The 21,995-nt window shown below is 35.5% G+C and overlaps 1 protein-coding gene across 1 annotated transcript in view; it reads right to left on the bottom strand.

The window, feature by feature from the left end:
• Nucleotides 1-17,996, bottom strand: part of LOC131076476 (auxin response factor 4) — a 63,294-nt gene extending 45,298 nt beyond the window's left edge. Inside the window, exons 1-6 of the mRNA XM_058013683.2 lie at nt 16,858-17,996; nt 16,681-16,737; nt 15,818-15,976; nt 15,329-15,413; nt 14,825-14,915; nt 14,453-14,617 (exon numbers count right to left, since the gene is read on the bottom strand). Coding sequence (XP_057869666.2) covers nt 14,453-14,617; nt 14,825-14,915; nt 15,329-15,413; nt 15,818-15,976; nt 16,681-16,737; nt 16,858-17,148 — 848 coding nt within the window. The 5' untranslated portion in view covers nt 17,149-17,996. The remainder of the gene's footprint in view (nt 1-14,452; nt 14,618-14,824; nt 14,916-15,328; nt 15,414-15,817; nt 15,977-16,680; nt 16,738-16,857) is intronic.
• Between the last annotated feature and the right edge of the window lie 3,999 nt (nt 17,997-21,995).

The following is a 21,995-nucleotide window of genomic DNA, read 5'->3' as shown; positions in this document are numbered from 1 at the left end:
AAGTGTTAGAAGATTCATGAATAAGTGCTTGTGAAGGAGAGGTGTAAAGTTTGTACAGGCACCCATGTCGAATTCCAATGGTGTGTGCCTTCTTGATGTTTGAGTTCTTAGGCCCGGCTAAGACTTTTCCATCCATGAAGGTGATTCTGTATCCTTTGTCTTCAAGAGCTGATATGGAAATCAGGTTGCGTTTGATGCCTGGCACAAATAGTACACCTATTAATTGAAGGGTGATGCCTGATTTTAGTTGAATGGTACAGGTTCCAATCCCATTCAATGGGTAGTTTGAATCATCCCCAATTGTGACTTCCTCATCAGACTTTTCTATCATGGTGTCTAAGTGCTCTTTGAATCCTGTTATATGCCAAGATGCCCCACTATCTATTACCTAGGTGTTAAGGTTGGTTGATACTTGACTGGATAGAGCTGAGTAGAATACAAGTCTTTCAGAGTCTGTGTTGGCCTCACTGACTTCGGCAATCGAGGCTTGAGGCTTAGGTCTGTCAGGCCACTTTACAGCAAAGTGACCATATTTATCACATCTAAAGCATTGTACTTTAGATAGGTCCCTCTTCCTTTTGAATGACTGCTTCCTAGTTGAGTCCTTACCTCTCCTCTTCTTGGAGTTATTTCTCTTTCCTCTTTTGTGAGACTGAGAGTTTAGGGCTTGCATCTCTTCATTTTGGGAGTTAATTCCAGTCCCTCTAGTGATCAATTTGGATTCTTCTTGTATACAATCAGTTTTCAACTAATCAAATTTAAGAAGTTTGGATCGGGCACTAATTCCTTGAATAAACGATTCCCTAGAAGTAGGAAGTCCGTTGAGTGCCAGCATGGTCAACTCCTTGCTATCAAATGTGTGACCAATTGTAGATAGTTGGTTTCTTAGCTCCGTTATCCTCATGAAATATGAAGTGATAGTTTCACCTTGGTTCATTTTGATGTGGTGGAGTTGCTGTTTTAGAGCAAGAACCCTACTAGTGTTATTTATCTCAAACATGTTCTCTAGTGTTGAGAACATTAGATAGGCAGTATCTAATTTTGAGATAATAGGAACAACATGATCTTTTACTCCATCCACCAATAGTTTCATAGCTTTATTATTATTTCTTGTCCATAGGAGTTTTTCATCTTCTTCATTGGGCATGGGTAAGGCCTTTTCCACAAGAGTGTTCAATTCATGTTCCTTTAATGCGAGCATCATTCTAAACTTCCATGATACAAAATTTGCAGCTCCGTCAAGTCGCTCCTCAAGTCTAACTCTATTCACCATTTTGTCGAATAGAGAATTCTAAAACATTTAATGGAGGTTAGTTGTTTCCCTTTTACAAATCTGATCGGATCTTTTCTTCAAACTAGCTATATGATATGTGAGTAGTTTGGATCAGATTTGATATGTGAGTAGTTTTAATTTATTTCTATTACTTGGTTCACAACTAAGCTATATGACTATGAAATCTATGTGCAGGTTGCTGCATATATGAAGAGAGCACAACTTAATTCATAAAGTATTTGCAGGACTGCAAATGAGGGAGATCGATGTCTTATTGGCTTGCACTTTCGATTTCTGTACTTACCTGTTAGAATTGAACTCTATCATAATATATATATCACGGTATAGGCATGTCAATGAATAGACATGCCTCTACGTACGTGGAGACATGTCAATGAATTGAGATGCCTCTCTGCATACTGATTCATATAACGGATTAGCAAGATAACAATTCTCATAATCGTTTGTTATCTATTAACAACAGTTAACGATTCTCATAATCGTTTGTTATCTATTGTTATCAGCAGGTAACAATTCACATAATCGTTTTGGTATGGAGATCGACCATAGTTGATATAAACAGCGATAAATAATATCGAACTATTTAATGTAGATAATCGATTTATATTGATCATTCCATTTGATCAATATAATCGATACTTGTCATCATTTAGAATTCAGTGCTCATATTCAATTTGGTATAAACAATGTGATTAATATAAATCGATTTAACATGAATTTAATCTCAATGATTAATCAACAGCATGATTAATGATTTATCAACAGCATGATTAATGATATAATATTTCAATCATAAATTATATGTATATAAATATTAATATATGTAATAATAATAAGTGTTCTTATTCTTATTACATATATTAATATGTATATATTCATATTAACAAATCATTAATCATACTGATGATATAATCAGCAGTACTTATACATATGATTTGATGAGATTACTCCAACCAAAGCTATAAATCATCCAAAAAAAAAAATTTACAAGAATGATGAGTTCAAAGGAGGATCAAGAGTTTACAGGAATTTTTCAAGCATCTTGGAAAGATGGGCAAAATCACACTAAAAAGAGCATAATCTTCCACCTCCAAAACTTCTAGCTTCAAAAGCAAGCAAAGCCACTGAAGCTTCTAGCAAGGCTATTTACGGTTCCTCTAAAGTACCTCAATCCCCTTCTCCTATATCCACAAATGGTGCTATATCCACTCAAAAGGCTCCTCAAAGTCAATATCAAGGTACTTCTCACCCATCTTATGTACCTCAATCCAATTCTATTATATCCATCCATTGTGCTCCACCCAATCAAAGAACTTTTAGAGCCGCCCAAATGTTACCACCTTCCCCTCTTTTCATAAGAACGTGGTTAAGGCCTTTTTTCTCAACCACCCCAATAATACACAAACCTTGTTAGGCTCAACCCACCTCCCCCTCCCAACAAACCATTTTTTTTGGATGATTTCGTTGATGTTTTCATGTTCATAATGGTCCAAGAACCTTAAGACATAGGGCCTTTAACCAAATCCAAGTAGGCAGCAATCAACAGTCTACATTGGCCTAATTCTAGACCAGGGAGCTAGGACCAATACATAACTCACCCTAGTTACCATTGCTTGAAGTTTGTTGAAGTGTACGTTGCACACTATAACCCAAACAACAAAGTGATTGTAAATTTGGTCAAAAAAGCAATGGCCACTATTAACATAGACAAGATCGCTAAGATATTATGCATCTTACCAAAGAACCCATGCATTGCACTTTCAGCCATGATTAAGAGCCTTGATGAAAAGAAGGATACTGTAAACAACAATCAAGGTTTTGTCCAATGGGTCCTCAAATTGATTCCAATGGGAATATTTTTACCTTCTTTTGCCCACAATTTTTTTAAGGATGTGCCTATAGACATCTTGAGTGTGTTTGCCTTGGTTTGTGGAACAAATGATGATAAAAGAATATACAACCACTAATTAGACTTTTCATATGGCATCTACATTGCCTCAAGGGATATTATCTGACATATAGGTTTGTTGTGGAGATTACTAATAAGAAAACTCATGAATAGTTTGCAAATTTTGCCTCCATCAAAAAAATCAAGTACTCAACATATTTGGTATACCACCTATCATTACATCAAAAGTTGAAGATTTCAAGACTGCGGTTGAAGTGTTAAACATTATGGATCCAATCAGCACTCCCTTGCCTATAGCTGACTAGACCCCCTCTATAGATATTAACATCATATATTCTCTATTTGTTAAGAAATTTATTGTGATGATAAAGCACAAGTTACCAACTTCCTAATTCAAGAAAAATTGATAGTCTTATCCACCATGAAAAAGGATTAGTTATACTCAAAGAGCATCACCTTTGGCTTCAAAGCTTTAGCTATCTAGTAATACTCTCTCTACAATCATCGCAAAGAGTCTTCACAATTAAACTCTCACATTGCAATGCTAGCAAGAATGAGAAAGCACTTTAGTTTATTACCCACTCCTCCATTTCCATTACTCTAAAAGAGAAAAGTTATGGAGATGAAGCTAAAATTAGAGGATTTAACCATTAAAGACAATGCCATGCCCCGCCTAAAGAGATCACAACATTCATAAATACTAATCGCAGTCTTTAATAATAGTAAACCTGGGTGATGTAATTAAAAAGGGTTAGCAATTGAATGAGGAGGGCCAACTAGATTGGATGAAATTAAAATGGTAATAATTTATTTAAAGAGGGCCGGCTAAGAGAATATAATTATCAGTGATTACTAAATCAAAATTAAGTTAGGCTCAAAGAGGTGCAACTCTTGCATAGGCAATGGGGTTTATGAAAAGGTATGACTCTCCAAATGAAAGATATAGAAGGGGATATGATTCATTCGAGGAGGGAAGATATCATCGACCACAAGTAACTCAAAAATAAATTTCAGATTACAACAATACAGAGTAGAAATTCAGAGTTACGTTCAGAAAAAGGAATTCATCTCAAACTAAAGAATCAAAACAATGCATTGAAGCAGTCAAGCCTTTCAATTCAGATGTCAGCAACGATCAGCAATGAAAATAAAATTCAGTAAGTCTCACTGGGATGTACAGCAGTTGAAGAATAAATGAACAATATTTGTTTAAAGAAAAGATCAGCAAAGGGGAACTAAAGCTATCAGCAAGAAGAATATAAATTTAAATTACAGCAGCAAAGAGAAATTACTCATTCAAGCATAAACCATTGAACTTCATTCATATTTTATCTTGAATATCCATCAAGAAATATCAATCAGCATTAATCAAGAAAATTCATCAAACAATCATTTTGAATTGGAGGAAGTGAGTCTTGTAGGAGTTAGAAGAATGTAATCTTTTCATGCTCTAGGCCTAGGAGTTGGAAGGACAAAAAACCTTTCACGCTCTAGGTCTAGGAGTTGGAAGGTACAGAGACCCTTTCATGCTCTGAGCAAGTTGATTCCCAAAGAATTCACAATTTGATTGATTTTGAGGATTGTGCTTTGACTTGTTGATCTGATTATTATCTTGAAATTCCAATGTTTGACAAAGTTATTATTGTTTTTGAAGTAAGAATTATTGTTTTAGGAAAAAAATAAGGAATGTACTAGAAAGGGACATTACAAACAATGAGGATAATTGGATCTGTGACTTTGAGGACCAATTCAGGGCTAGACTCAAGTCTATAGGTGTTAACACCACTCACGTTCATGAGCCACAACTCAAAAAATATAAAAAACTTATATGACAAATAAAACCTCATAAGCACCACCGTGGCTTATGAAAGAGAATGAGGTTTATTGCTCCACCATGGCTTTCATTTACTCAAGGAAGTTTGTCTACAACCCCAACCTCTATGAGCACCACATCAATGTGAACCAATAGAAATTTCTTATAAAGAACAAGTGGAATGTGGCAAAGATTGAAGCATAGTGGCAATTTAGAGTCGAGCAGCCACAAAACTAAGGCTCTTTGAAATATTGAAGAAGACATTCAATTTGAGGAGCTCTAAAATAATGAGCAAAAGGACAAGGTGGCTATCTTTGAGGAGTAGGAGGTTCAAATTGCACTAGTCCTATAAATGAGGATTCTCCTCAATGGGCAACAAAAGCTAAAGATGTCCTCATAGAGACATATGGCAAGCCTTGTGCAAAGAATACAATATTCCAAGATCAAAGGCCTAATCCCACAAGCACTAGGGATCAAGCAATTGTTGATTCCTCGACCAAATCCTCCATGTTCACATGACAAACCCAAACTCAGTTTAGGCATCCCACCTTTCCCTTTCATCTCAAGATAGATTTCTAGTAATCCATGCCTAAGCTATGAGAGAAGCATCACCAATAAGCACCAATGAAGCAGCTCCATCTTCTAATGAACAAGAGACTCCAAACAGTAAATAAAAAACTTAAAAAAATATGCAATCTCCAACTAAGCAAGAACAACAAGGAATTGAAGAACGAATGTTCATTGAACAATAGCTATATATTCAAAGTATATCTTCTAGGTCAAAAAGTAACAATAGAGAGGAAAAAAGCAATAAAAGAATACAATGCCCAAGTAGCTCCTTTTCTCTACATTCAAAGAGGCCCAAACCCAAAGAGAAAGAAAATGACAAGAGCCCACCAACTTTCAAGAATCCTAACACCTTTCAGCTCAACTACTTGCTGCCACAATAAGTAAATTTGCCCACTTATACCTGTAGCGATTTGAGCTGGCCATTTTTTCCCAAAAGATGCACCTTCCATGAAACTGTTACCATTCTAGTTAAGGATCTCATAGGAGGCTGTTAAACCATGTCATGAATCACGAGGGGAGACACTAGACACGTTCCAACAATCTCCCCCTCAGCATTACCCGAGGGGATTGAACCTATGACCCCACTTAGATACCACTTGTAGGGAGTTTAGTTGGCCATTTTTCCCAAAAGATGTACCTATTCAGGAAAACACTACCATTCCAATTAAGGATCTCACAGAAGGTTGTTAAACCATGTCACGAATCTCAAGGGGGGAGACACTATACACATTCCAACAGTATGTTCTCTTTCTTCTTCCACCTCTATTTTTATTGCTTCCTTACTTCAACTTCTATGTCATTGTCATCTCCCTTTGTGAATATGTCCACTATTCCTCTCGTGCAAGTTTTCTTCATCCCTTAAAGTAGCTCTATACAACCTCCTCGTGTAAATATTCTCCTCATCCATGCTTCAGTGGTTGTAGGCAATTTTGTGGATTCTCAATCCCTCCCTCACAAAGTAGTTCTACCTTTGTTTCCTTGTTTTCCTCATCTCCCTTGCCTTCTATGATAGTTCCTCTAATCCTTGCTTAACAAGTCCCTCCCCCCATAGTCACTTCTTCTCAATCTATCACTTCTCTTATCATATTGACTTATAAAAATTCTCCCTCCCATCCCCATTCACTTCCATTTCTTCAAAACAAACATCATCACGTCATACTTCCTCCATAATGATCATACAACACATTTACCTTGTCTTTACCTTCATAATCACTTCTCTAATTTGCCCCTCATTTTCCTCCTTCCCCTTCATCTACTTCTCAAATAAGGCCCATAAGACAATCCCTAGCCCAACCATGGAATATTATGCACCAATTCCAGCAAAGACAAGTCAAATCCTAATAGTGTTACACAATAAGAATCACTACAGCTACACCCAAACAAGCAAACACGAAAAATATCGACCAAATATGAACTAAAAGCACAAACAACACATTTCATTGTTTCAAAATTTTGATCCCCAAGAACCAAAACCTAATGAACCAAACAACTCCAAATGATAACTATGCCTCAATGATCTTCATTATGTTCAAAGAACAACAAATGAAACTTAAAGACCTAACAAACGCCTCTTAAAAAGTCCAAAAGAATGCAAAGAAACTAAGGCGGTGGAAAAAATATAAAGGATATGCAAACAAGGATCAAAGAGCTAAAAAGGGAGGTCAATGATTTGAAAAAGAGGTCTAACTTAGGATCCCATGTAGGCATGACTTAAAACGACACACACTACTATAATGGCAAGGCAAATGATGATCCATATAAATGCAACAACAAAAAAACAAAATATGTGTGCTTGAAATAAAATAGAAAGAGGTAGAGGAAAAGGCTGGGGTCTTTAGAAGTAAATTGATCTCCATCAAACTCATCAAAAAGATCTATATGTGTCCTAATGAGACATAATAGTCAATGTCATACCTAGTCTAAAAAGGGCATTAAATCATCAAACAAACTATGGTACAAAGCTCTTTGGAACATGTCTTCAACCCTTTAGAAAATCTGCAATCAAGTATTTTGTCTTAGCATTTTACTTGTTTTGGATTTTAGCGTATTCTCTAGCCTTCAAGGCTCGATGTAATTGTGTTCTTTAAAGAGCTCATGAAAGATTTTATGGTTATCTCCTATTCTCTATCTACCATTACTTGTGGATGGCTAATTTGTTAAGCATGTTGTTAGTTTCTCACCTTTTACATATAAGATGAGTTGAGCTTTCATTGCACAACTTGCAAAACAGAATAGAATGTTCTATGCTTTCCCTTCTTATCAAATAAATTAAAATTTGACTGCATTGTTCTTATTTCTTTTTTGTTTAGATTAGATTTTATAACTCTTTTATGTAGCAAGTAGGACAATCATGCATTTAGGTAGAGGAATTGACCTACTATGAAGCTTGCGCAGATCTAAGGAGAGCTACACCTAATCTACTCATTCATGAATTTGAACTTGGAGGCACATCAATGGAAGTCTAATCCACCTAATCAACAAGAACCAAAGACTAATGGAGGAAGCAACCAGCTTTCATGAAAGACTACTTGCTAGTGATTAACGATAAAACAAAATGAGGAAAAGCATAAGTTTCCAAATTAATTCTAAATCTTCTCGAAAGCCAACATGAAGACATGTTAAAAACTTTTACAAAAGAAGTAAAGGTAACATTATTGCTAACGAAAAAGGATATTGCTCTAGAGTTGGATACAATCCTAACAAAATTTCATGAAACTTTCTCGAACCTAATGGTATTAGATATACTACAATGCTCAATGAATCTTGAAAGTCAAAAAGGATTTTTAGGAATGAAATTGTACCTTCCTAGCCATAGTTTCAAAGCAGCCAAATCCTACATTTTATTTGTTCCAAACCAATATCACTCTACAATAAAATATACAAAGTAATAATGGAAACAACTAATGAAATATTATAAGGGATTTACTATGAGAACATGTCAAATGAACAAGGTGGGTTTGTTAAGGGGAGGCAAACCTAGATGACAAAATCATTAGCCATGAGATTCTACATTCACTTAGAGAGAAAATGAGAGATGTCATAAAGCCTAGTATCAAGCAAAATGGTCTTTTCTAAAGATCTTTTCTAAAAGAATCACTCCTAGTGCTTGATTTCTAGTACCTAGGTAGAATATTATGAATGCAATCTTCAACGTGTTTTTCTCAATCTTGAGAAGGGTGCCTAACATGATTTTTTAGAAGCATCAAACAAGGGGCCAACACTCTTCCTATATCTCTTTATAATAATAGCAAAAACATCAAGATGCTAGATGACTCACTCCAAGGCAACTAAAACAATTTAGGGTCTTTAGGTAACCCTAGAAAAGGGAAGCCTCTACTAATCTTAAAATTGTAGATGAAATTATATTTTTCAAGTCAAAATTATAGGAGAAAGATAATTCAAACAAGCTTTGAAGACATATGAGGCAACTTCTAGCCAAGCAATTAACAAAGACAAATCTTAATTATTTCATTAACTCTCCCTGGCAAAGGAAACAAGGAATCACAAGTACACTTGGTTTCCAAATTGGAGTTCTACTAGAGAAATATCTTGGGATCCCTATGCTCACTAGGTTAGGTCATATAAAAAATTAGTAGGAAGTAGTTGAAAATGTTTCATATAAACTAGCCAATTGTAAAGTTGGATGGCTAATTTTGACAAGTTTTTGGGCATTTTTGGTCAAAAAAATGTTGCAAGAAACCCAATACACATGTTTTCCATCCCACAGGTCCCAAAAGGATTTAGTTAATATCAAATTTTCTAAAGATTTCCTTTGGCAAAGACAAGTGAAGAACAAAAAATCCTACTCATGAAGTGGGATAAGGTATATGGACCAAAAAAGGAAGGAGACACAAGGATCAAGGATCTTATCCCAAAAAAGGAAGGAGACATAAGGATCAAGGATCTATCAAGCTCTAGAAGTGAAGCTATTGCAAGCAAATTATCAAAAAAGGAACAACATTGGAGTAAATTGATGAGAGATATTTGGATTCAAAAGATCCAAAGAGAATCTTCACAACTACAAATCTACCTTCCAAATCTCACAAATGAATTTTATTGCAAACTCACATATCTGTTAAGAAATTACCTAACTTGGGACATAGGAGATGCAGTGAAGCCCCAGTTTTGGTGGGATTCAAGGATGGTGCAACAAGCATTGAAAGAGGTCCCAAAATCAAGGATTTCCTAAAGCTAAATTGGTGCGAAATAGGTGTGCAATTACCAGGAATAAATTTTGAATAATACTAGATCAGTGGTTTGAGCATATCTTGGAAACCTCTACACCACTATCTAGTCCAAGATGAACAAAAAATCAGATTATAGGAATTACTCAAAAAATGAAGAATTCCCCTAGACGAGGAGTGCACCTTAAGAACAAAAACAAAACAAGAGAGGTTAATGTAAAAGTTGTCTTTTAGATTTCTAGGCCATAGGGAAACAACAGTCCTAATTGTCTTGATAAAATCATTTGGATTGATTTTAGTTAGACAACATCAAGTGATTTTGTTTGGTTGGCAAGTCAAAGACAAATCCTCTCTCAATATTGACTATGGAGAATAATAATGTAGGGCCCCTCTATATGCTAATTATATTGAATTCTTGGAAAGAAGAAGAAGCAAATGATCACCTTCTATTGAATTTTGAATTTGGAACCATTTGTTGCAAAAACTAAACCTATGTTGGGTCTTTCAGACACCATTAAAGAGGCTCTATCCTCATGACCCTTAAGGACCAACAATCTTCAACATCTTTGGCAAATGATGCCAATTTGTGCCCTTTGCAACATCCAGATTGAAAGGAACAATAAGAGTTTCAAGGAGTAGAATTCTTTGGATAACAATGTTAGGGCAAATTGAGTTCATGATCATGCACTAAGCTCCCTAATATTAGAATACCCACCCTCCTCCTTGACCGTTTTTGAGAAAAGCATGCTTTCAAAGTGGAGCAAAATTAAACCTCCCCTCGTTGTAGGTATATGAGTTAAGAATGCAAAACAAAGGAAAGTCAAATGGTATCCTGCTCCTGATGGATATCCTACTCCTAATGGTATCCAATGGTATATGAGTTGTAGGTATATGAGTTAAGAATGCAAAACAAAGGAAAGTCAAATGGTATCCTACTCCTGATGGATTAGCAAAGGTGAATTTTGACAAGGCATCCACAAGAAATCCAAGAAAGGTGAGGACAAGTTTTCTTTTTAGGGGCAATATGAGCACCCTTTTGGAAGGTCTTCAGACCTAAGACTACAATCAATGAAGCAAAAGCTATGGCCGTTATGTAAGGCTCAAGGTTAGCAAAATTAAGGTGATGCAAAGGTACTCATAGGAGCAATGAAAAAATAAAAAATCCCATGCTAGAAATTGGATAGCATTATGGGTGAAGCAAGAGAGGTGAACAAATCATTCAAAGAAAATAATTTCTAGCATCGCTTCACATAAAGCAATATGAATATGCTGATAAATCTGCTAGCCAACACTAGGCTATAATTTTCCCCTTCTAGCTTCACAAATCGATACAAAGCAAGAATTGGAGGGACTCCCTCTCCTCTCGCATGAGAATCATTTGGGCCTCTTGTCAATGGAACCAAGGGGTTAGCTGCACAACAATAAAAATTAAAATTAAAATACGGAAAAACTAAAAGAGAGAAAGAAGAAAGACATCATTCAATATTCATCTTACAAGGAGTCAAATGTCATTTTCCAATAGTACCAAAACTTGGTTAATGAACCAACAACATTCTGAGTAATGAATTTGAAGAGTTATCCCACACTCTAATGTGTGCAAAATGCACATAGCTCACCCGCTAATTATCAAAGGGCTGTGTCTAGGTTAAAAAGTAGATGGAAATGCAAGCCTACTAAATCCTAATGGCCAATTTATGCAACAACTTTTAAATTTTCTATCCTTGAAAAAAAAAACTTATTGTCTTCGCAACCAAGATGAGAGAAGATTTCTTATCTGCAACCCTAATGGCAGAAAAGGGATTAGGAACAAGTAGTATGCAAGATCAATCTTCAATAGACAATTAAAGAGGACATTTAAGATTGACAATGGAGAAACACTAGCTATGCTTAGAAACTTAGAAATGTCCTAGGAGAAGAGAGCACTGGTACACTAGAATCACACCTGCCTCCACTGAAACTGACTTTTTAAGTAAATTAGATATGGTGGAATGAATGAGGAACTGTTCAGTTGGATTAATGACTGGGTAACTCACAGTGAGCGTTATATACCATGACATGGTACAAAGGAGGACAAAGAAGAAGCAGGTGTGCAAAAGGAAGTGCCAGCCTTGCTTCGAGAGATATAAACAGTTCAAAATCAGTTTCAAGCCCTAAAGTGCCATTTTCAAGATTTAATCAAATATGTTAAAATCTCAGAGACCCATAGAGAGAGATTATTGTGTGCAACCAACTTGATCTCCTTCCCAGTGCTGAAACAATGAAGTGCAATGCGCACCTTGGCTAAGAAGCATGAACCTAGTAACTAGGAGTCTGGTTGGGGCCTTTTGCAATGTGCCTAGCGTCCCTGTGAAAAAATGGGTCAAAACCACTGGAAAAGGAGTCTCTGGCATCTAACACAGATGGATCTAGTTCAAAAAAGAAAGATATGGAGAGCTTAATCAGATAATCTTCATTCAGATAATTGGGGTCCCCGGCTTAGGAAACAAGAAACCTTTTTTCTTTCAAAGATTATGGACTCTGAGTAGCATGGTTACCTGGCACACTTTTTGTTAAGGAAGAACTAAGAAACTACAGTATGGGAGCATCTAAATATCATGTTTTGTTACTGTAAGTGGAGAGGATAGTTGTCAGCATGGGTGTAATGTAATCGGCCGTTCAAAAAAGAAAGATATGGAGAGCTTAATCAGATAATCTTCATTCAAATAATTGGGGTCCCCAGCTTAGGAAACAAGAAACCTTTTTTCTTTCAAAGATTATGGACTCTGAGTAGCATGGTTACCTGGCACACTTTTTGTTAAGGAAGAACTAAGAAACTACAGTATGGGAGCATCTAAATATCATGTTTTGTTATTGTAAGTGGAGAGGATAGTTGTCGGCATGGGTGTAATGTAATCGGCCGTTCAAAAAGAAAGATATGGAGAGCTTAATCAGATAATTTTCATTCAGATAATTGGGGTCCCCGGCTTAGGAAACAAGAAACCTTTTTTCTTTCAAAGATTATGGACTCTGAGTAGCATGGTTACCTGGCACACTTTTTGTTAAGGAAGAACTAAGAAACTAAAGTATGGGAGACTCTAAATATCATGTTTTGTTATTGTAAGTGGAGAGGATACTTGTCGGCATGGGTGTAATGTAATCGGCCGCACAGAATGGTGCACGATCATCTCCATCTTGTATAGCTTCCAATCCTGATTTTTGGCAGCCATTCCGTGTAGCACAAGCCAATATAGTAACATAATAGCATAACAGCATCTTTCAGAAAATTGGCAATTAAATCCTACAGTTTTCAATGTAATATCATTTCAATTTATTCCAGTTTTCATGTCCAGCTGTCTAGGTTTTTATGGGACTGGACCAAGTACAATCCCTACTTTACCATCAGAAAACACTATGAACAAATTTGAGGATTCCTTCATGAACATCATATTAGATAAACTAGTAATTACATATATGGAAACATTGAAGAAAATTATAGAGTTACCATTTCAAAATAAACATGTAACATTGAATGTGTTAGACATGACCAAAATGTGGCTGAATACAAAGGAAGGAGTTACCAAATCACGCAACTGAATTGCAGTGCAGCATCACTTTTATCTATCAACAAATATTTAAGACTTTGTGATAGAAGTTGAATGCAGTTCATTGAAAGACAGAAGTGAATCTTTCATGTCAAACAATTGAGATTCTTCAAGAATTTTGCATACATGTAAAGGCATTCATACGTATTCAATAGCAGAATTTATGAATCAACATGCCAAACGATGACCTCCTAATTTTGTATCTAACGAAGTTTTTTGACCAGCGACTTGAGCTTTTTTAAAACCCATGAAGACCAACAGGTTTATATTATCTCCTAGTTGGGAAGGCTTAAACAAAATAAATTGGCATTACTGCCTATAAAAACATGAATTGTCTTTGCTGTTTCAGTATACATTCATTACCTTTGTTTTTGACATTTTATTAGATGCTGTTGACAGTTTGTCAGCTTGTGCAGAAGTTATTAGCCAAGGTTTCACTTTATAATAGCATATCCTTAGACATAGCAAAAATTCAAGCCCAGAACTCCTCCAGTTCATGCAGAAATTTAACTAAGGGACTGTAAGACATTCCATTGCCAGGGCCAGTGCACATGATGGCAGCATAACCAGGACATTGATTGGTTTTAGAGATCAATTTACTGCAGTTCTCTTGATGCTCAATAATGTAAGGCTCCTCCAATTAAGTAATGGCCTACAATGTTTGTCTCCAACTAAATATTCATGAAGATTCATCATGGTGTGTATGATCATAAAACAAATTTGTTGCCATTACAGCACCAAGTAATCAGTTAAAATATCCTCAAAGATGATCAAAGATTCAAAAGCATGTAGCAACTTTGGCTTAAGGGAAACATAAATATACAAAATCAACATGTACAGACATGCAAGCAAAAGCTGATAGAAAATACTTCTGCATCCTTGAACATGCAATTTTAATGGAGATGAAAAGTAATTAAAAGATTTGAAAATCAAAACTCTAATCCTATTCCAAGAACAATGCATTCCTAATTCTCAATCAAGATGCCATAATTAAATCTTTCATTAAAGAGCCTTTTTGATCTGGAAGAACTATTAGTTACTCTAAGACAATTCAATTGTTCCATATAAACTTCAGCAAAATACCTATTTATCATAAGATACCTTGGGTTGTAGAAAATGTGAAACATGCTTTTTGTGGCAACAGCATTAGCAGCAGCAGCAAGGACACTAAGATGCATATTCTGACTAGAAAGCAATGAAGAAGGAACAGCACTTTGTTGTCGAGTAGCTCTTCGAATCCCTAATCTCAGTTGTCCATTTTCATCTCTGTTCAAAACAGTGTTACAACATATAGGGAGAAAACATAAAACTTGCAGCAGAATTTAATTAGAGTATATAATGTTTTGATACTTGTTTGTGGGTTCAGGTGGGTGCTGAGATATGGTTTCTTAGCTTCCCTTTATTAAGACAATTGTTTACAGAATTAATGTTCTTTCCTTCCAACGGCAGCAGTCAACCACTGATTTAACATACCTCAAGAAGAGTACAGCATCTCCTGATACAAGTCCTTTATGGCTAACAAAAACACTCCACCCAGTTGTAAGCAAATGCCTTCGTGGTTGGCCTGCATATTTATATGAACCACATGTGGGACTCAAAATGTCATATGTCACTGCCAATCAAGTCCCTCTGAAAATGCTAAGAAAAATACTTAAATTATTACGTGGAGCTCAGTAGCATCTCAGTTCTTCAATGAGAACAATTTTAAACCTAATCAAGATTTATATTGTAAGAAAGAAAACAGCTAACTCTTAACAGATGCAAATTGCATCTCACGGCAGTGATTGTGTGGAAAATAAGTAAATTTCATAATGCGAAATGAAGAAAGAATTTTGAGATTTCATCTAAAAGGAGTTATCAGTCAAAAGGGATATCATTCTGGATTTGGTTTATAGGTTAATTAATCCCACATTGGAGTCACCCTTCAGTTATATTTTATAAATATTTTATTAAAGTATGTCACCATTATGTGCATACCCCTGTATATATGCCGAAACTTCCATTCAACTCCATGCAAATCCTTCGCCAAAAGCTCCTGTGAAGGCCGCTGCTGGTTATAATCCTGCAAAAACAACAATGCCAATGGTTTCCAAAACTTACTAATCTTATGGGTATTCAACAGTTCATGAGTCACTTCATATTTATCAAGTCACATTGTCTACCTCTAATCTAGTTATCATCTGGAGCTTCAACGCAACCCCTAAATGTGGACTTGTAACTAAATGGACATAAAGTGGGAAGGTTTCTCAACCATAAAACAGGCTCCAGGATTAAAATGTTGAAAATTAACCCATGACTGAGAATTTAAAGCCTGACAGACAATCATGCTATCTACCATCAAGTCACTTAAAACAGCCAAGCAGGGCACTTCTCAAATTACCATGATAAACTATGTTCTTTACACATCTGCTTGTCAACCCAAAGAAAATTGTTTTGAAAAATGTATAGTTAGAGATCAGAAAATACCAGAGGAGGGAAGCAGTCTTCCGCAGCCCTTCGAGGAACTGAAAATCCACCATGGGTGCTTGTGTCTGAAGCAGTCAGTGTTTTACAAAACATGTGTGGAGTAGGTTTGTCCTTTTTAACTTCCTCATCTTCTTCCCCTCCAACATCTTTCCCCAGTGGCTGCAGAGATACATAAACTCAATTACCAAGTTCCCTTTTGAAATCTGTAAAGACATCCTATGTTGTAATACATATAAGCGATGCAAGAGGAAAGTTTATTTTATTCGTTTATGATCCTGATCCCAAAGTGAGGAAAGGAGCAATTTTGAAGAAAGTTTGAAGTTTAACGAAATACAAGCATTCTAGTATTAATATAAATTATATACAAGTTGAAGAGCTTGCCACCATAATGAATCAGATTCAAATCTTTGCAAACGTACTCCTCGCCATCAAGCGAAAGTTGCGCACAGTTTCAATTGATGTGTGGGCTAAGGAGACAAAGTGATATGTGTATTATGGGGATAATACTTTCTGATGTCCAAAGAAATATTTTTTCCCCTAAAAAATGAGTGCAGGTGGTAAACAAGCCCAATGTAGAAAAGGATAGAGAGTCGCGGATCCACTTGGAAAGACTTGTATGAGAATGCTAATAAATTGCAGTCCTTAACGTTTTGAAAACTGGAATACGCGGTTATTAAGGGCCTTTGTTCAGACAACTCGAACTCAAAATTATTTCTCCAAAATGAACTCCAGAACAAATTTGGTAAACCGAACTCTGAATCTATGTGTGGATAATTTACATTATAAAAGTCATGAGAAGTGAACCTAAATTGTCAGAAAAGAGTGTATAATGCATACAGTTTTTGTAGGGGAAACATACATACCTCTAGTTCAGGAACCAATGTTACTTGTGCATACACTTCGTCAGTCTCCTGGTCTGCCTGGTAAAACAACAACACACCAACAATTTTATGTGTGCCCACAAAACCAAGCAAATAAAAAAAAAAACACGGCTGTTGATGTTTATGTAATGAAGGAAAATTCAAGTAACGTTCACCCACATGGAGATTCACATTGAGCACACGGCAGAAAATCTGAGGCGGAAGATCGTAAGGGCGCACGTGTTGGTGATACTGGTGCTTGATAGAGGTGGACACCTGCTCCATGTGACCCTGGGGAAAATACACCACAAAACTCCCCTTCCTTGGTAGAGATATGAGAGGACCTGCACAGGCATGCCATAACTCCATGCATATTGAACTCTTGTGGCTGCCTGAGAATGCCATCTCTTCTTCATTAAATAGTCTCCCATCATTGTTATATTCATCTGGGCTGTTAAGATCAATTTCCATGAAAGAAAACAGACAGAAACCACCCGAGAAAAACTAGAAGCCAACGACACCCACTTCAACACCAGCAGCCTCCTGCAGTTGGGAAAAACCTGGCCATTGCAAAGCAGAGCAGAGATAGGTACTTAGTCGCCTAATACTGGTGGTAAAAAAGCATTGAGGATGGGTCGTCCCTCCAAGGACATGTAGCAGCTGCTGGTTCAGAAACGTGGTTCCCAAATGACCAGGCACTCATGTTTCCCTGCACTATAACAGACAATTACACTAAGGATCTTTAACCATCCTCCCCCTCACCTGGTCAAACAAATGACACTTGAGTCGACTACTAGTATTAGTAGTGGACAGTAGTCATATCGTCCTTGCGTTCAGAAATACAGAGCAGACTGACTCACTGACTGTACCGTACAAGTACTGATGCCCTCCCTCCCCAAAGCTCGACTACACAGACAAAACGGGTAATCATTCAGTGCATATCTCAAAAGCTGCACTGCCCACATACAATTTTACTCCTTTGTCCTTGATTACCCTTACCACTTCCCCACCACCCCATTCTAAAACCTCTACTAGTCTACCCCATCCCCCACACTCCAATAATAAAATGACATGAACAGTGAACAGTTTTTATATATATAACTCCAGTGGTACAAATCCATACGCCCCAAAAACAGTATCAATAGTTAATACACCCGCAAGTCCACTGAAATCATAAAGACCCACAAACTTGAGGAACACAGTTCAATGCTTTAAGACCTCCCATTAATTAGTACCATTGCAGATTATGATATCTAAACCAACGGAGGAATATATGCTTGAGGGCTTGCTTGAAACAAAAACACCCACCTCACCCCAGCCCATCCAACTGCCCAGGATGCAATATCGTGCATCAATTGTGCTGTCTTAATCTCAGGAGACACAAACACATCACCTACTATCTCTTACTTTTAACTTTTAATTTATATGACACTCTTGGATTTTACACTGTATCTAAAATTTAGAGTTGCAACAAACTGTACCGCTAACTCCCTTTTCTTTTGTTTTTAATAGACTTTCTCTATTTGAAAATATCCACATCCAGTTATAATTTCTCTGTTTCTACATTATTTCCATTCCTATATTTTCCAAAATCACCACTTCACCTTTTTTCTCCCGAGTTTACTGTTGTTTTAAATCATTGCACTGTTTTTTCAAAATCCTACACTTTTTTATCATTGTACTGTTCTCTACTTACCCCAAATACACACTTTTGTGCTAGCTTTACAATCTTTTATCTTATTTTGAACTCTTTGGCCTTTAATGTATTTAACTGCTTATACATTGCACACTTTTGTGCTGGCTTTATGGTACAGAGCAGTGTGCAAGAAATGCACCTTCTGTCTTTGTTTTGGTGTGCAGTTGTATTGAGTAGTCCATTTTGGAGCAGATTTTCAGATCTCTGGCTTATGTTGTTTCTTTAAACCTTCTGATGGTGGATAAATGTGAAAACTCTCTACTTTCTTGTATTATTATTATATCAACTACTTCCCACTCTCTGCACTCCTGTTCACGTACAGGCATGCTCTGTACTTTTTTAGTGCGGTTAGTAGACCAAATTCCCTAGAGACCAACTTGTGTTCTCTGTGTAGTCATGTGCCTTGTCGATTTCACATGTAAACATTCCAATGTTCTTCCTTTTCTATTGAATAACATCATGACACCTTGTCTAAAACTATTCCTTTCAGTGTTTCCCGGTTGAAGTTGAACACTTTTAAATAGATTAAACTATATATAATATCCATAAAGAGTTTTTATTTTTTTAATTATTAATCAAAAATATATAGACACATTAGAGCTTCCATTAAAAGAGGACTCTGAGCGGGCACGACCGAACTTAAAAGCAAACACTATAAAAATAAAGATTTGTATGACGAAGTACACTTTGAGAATTCAGGTACTAAATCTTGGCCATAGCTATCTTGGCTCCAAAACGGCATGCCATGTCATGATGCGGCTCCAAAATTGCATGCCCCTGCATGATATCATGAGACCCACGTTTGGGATCCACCATCGGGCTTTTGATGATGTGGAGTAATATTGCCATTTTGCAGTTGACGGAAACCATTTGTAAGCGGCTAACATTTTTCGGCCGCTCTCACGGTCATGGCAAGCTGGAAAAACAGATAACAACACGGGAATTCCTAATTTAAATTCTTTTCCCGCTCAACCTATTTCAAAAATATTTCTCCCATTTGTGATGCAAGCCACAGCGGTGAAAGGAAAGCCATGAGAGAAAGATGCAGCTTTACTGTCGCCAATTGGGTGCCTAAGATTTAGGTATTATCTCATCATTCTTCAACTTATCACATTTTCTAAAGAGATTGGAAATGATAATCGTAAGGGAATTATATGTTTGTAGAGAAAATGGGTGATGTGCAGAAAACGGCTCCTTCCTTAGAATTTGCAAGGGATGCAGCTGTTGTTGCCAATACACGAATCGACTGAAAGAGAGTGTTGATGCTCATATTTTCAAGGTTGATCTACCAAGTAGCGATTTCATTAGGAGATTTTCCTTGATCTTTATTTTTCGTCTTATATTTTGGTCGTTGCATTTGCATTTGTGTTGATAGGGTTTAACTTTTTTATTAATTATCAGGTCTGAAGAAAGAGTAGGTAAAAAAAGAGATGGAAGACGGAAGAATTTTGCAGATAAGCGAAGAATGCAGTAAAGAAGAGGAGCAAAATAAAGTTGATTTATAATAGTATTACTCCCAAGACTCGAAACTTATTCTACATTTATTCTACCAGCGAAAGTGGGGTGAAATTTCGTCCATTCAATTTTCCACACTTCTTTGAATTTGTGGTGTTTAATGAAGTTATGTAAATGTGTGATGTTTATTAAAGTTCTGTAAATTCTCGTTCTTGTTCAAAGTCTATTGGATAGTACAATGAATATCGTTTATTAAATTTCTCCAAATTCCCGCTCTTGTTCAAAGTCTATCGGATAATACAATGAATACCATTTAATTAAGTTATGCAAATTTGTGGTGTTTATTAAAGTTCTGCAAATTTCCGCACTTGTTCAAAGTCTATGGGATTATACCATGAATAACGTTTGTTTTACGGCTTTGCTCGTTTTCACTAACCCAGAAAATCACAATTCCTTTTCCGCAACTCATTCACTTAGAATTATAAGGAGGAAGTATGGGCTTCTCAAATCATTAGTTGTTTATAATTATCTCATCTTTAATGTTTGTTTGCTTTGTCAAATTTCCTTCCCATAAAATTACAACACCCTTTTACTCGCCTTCTCTTCTTGCCATTTCAGTTTGAATAATTTATTGTCAGTGTAATAAAATCAAATCACTACAAATTTTTGATGAAAAGAGTTGTTTTAATGAAATATAAAGTATTTAAATTATGAAAATTATAGGCTTTAAAAATATTTGAAAATCTCGATGTATATTAGTTGCTATATTCTATGAAATATGTATATAAGATTAGGGAATTAGGTTTTTTTTAATAATAATTTAGCTGTTAGTTATGATTTTAGCATAAATGTTATTAAAAAAATTACATAATAAATATGTCATATAGAAATTTGAAGAGGCTTTCTTTTTAAAGATAGTGATAGCATCTTTGATAATATGTTTTATATATTTATCTTAAATTTTGTGATTTCTTTTCTATTGAATGTTTGCAAAAATGTTACAACAATTGTTATGCAATTAAACAACTTGCTTCATTTTATAAATAGCTTTTTTTTTTTAAATGTATTTTATTTGTTAAATTTTGTGAAAGTTTGAAATTAGATTAAAGAAATTTGAGTGTTTTAATAAATTTTAAATATTTATAACAACTAGAATATATTTTAAAAACTTTATAGCAAATAAAATATATTTTGTATGAGGAAATTTAGAGACAGTTTAATTTGAATTAAAAAATAAAATGACTTTATTTAATGTCTTTGCTAAAATTATATTGTATAAATGTTACAACTAATATGATTTAATTAATATAATTTAAAATTGTATCAAATTTTCTCTTCAATGATTTTTGTGTTGAAATGATCTTTAAATTGTAGATCATAATCAATAACTATGATTAAGAATAAACATATCCAATCATTATCACCCAACAAATGTGATTAGGGACAAACACATCCAATTGTAATTAGGGACAAACACAACTAAAAACAACATTAAAAATTTACCTAATTCCAAAATTATTATAGCATTATTAAAGTCTTCAAATTATTGAATATAACAAAGGCCCATAGGATAGTGGTTTTAGTTAAGGCTAGTATACTTTGCCTCAAAGAGTTTTTCTAATACTTTCTTTGATGATTTATAAATGGTGTTTTCATAGTTAAATCTTAATAAATTTTTGCCTATTAGGCCTATAATTTATTGGTAACTTAAGAGTGACCCTGAACACCCATCAAGAAGGTTTTGAATAGGGAATGTTTCTAATACAACCTTGTACTTGATAATACATTGAGGCACATTTTATATATTTTATATGCTTTTACAAGCACAAGTCTTATTCACAAAGGGTATGTGCACCAAGTTGTAGTACCAAAAGGGGGTCTTAAGATGCCACTTTTTTCTCAAATCAGCAAAGTCTGAACTTCAACGACAAATTGAACATAGTTACACTCCAAATTTGAAGATGCAACAAGAACAAGAGTTGGAGTGCTTCGAGTCTACTTTCTAAACTACAATTTTTTTTTGGAAATGGTGGAGATTAAGGGCTTCAAAAAGGGGGCCACAAAAAGTGGTCTTGTTTTTATGCAAAAAACATAACATAGCGTCTATTGTGGCCCCCCCTAAAATGTTAAACTTTTTTTTAAAATGTTTAAAATCACTTTAGTGAGA

This window comes from Cryptomeria japonica, chromosome 5 (assembly GCF_030272615.1).
Source record: "Cryptomeria japonica chromosome 5, Sugi_1.0, whole genome shotgun sequence".
Classification (NCBI taxonomy): Eukaryota; Viridiplantae; Streptophyta; class Pinopsida; order Cupressales; family Cupressaceae; genus Cryptomeria; species Cryptomeria japonica.
The sequence above is the reverse complement of the archived record's forward strand: the minus strand, read 5'-3'. Positions and strand labels throughout refer to the sequence as shown.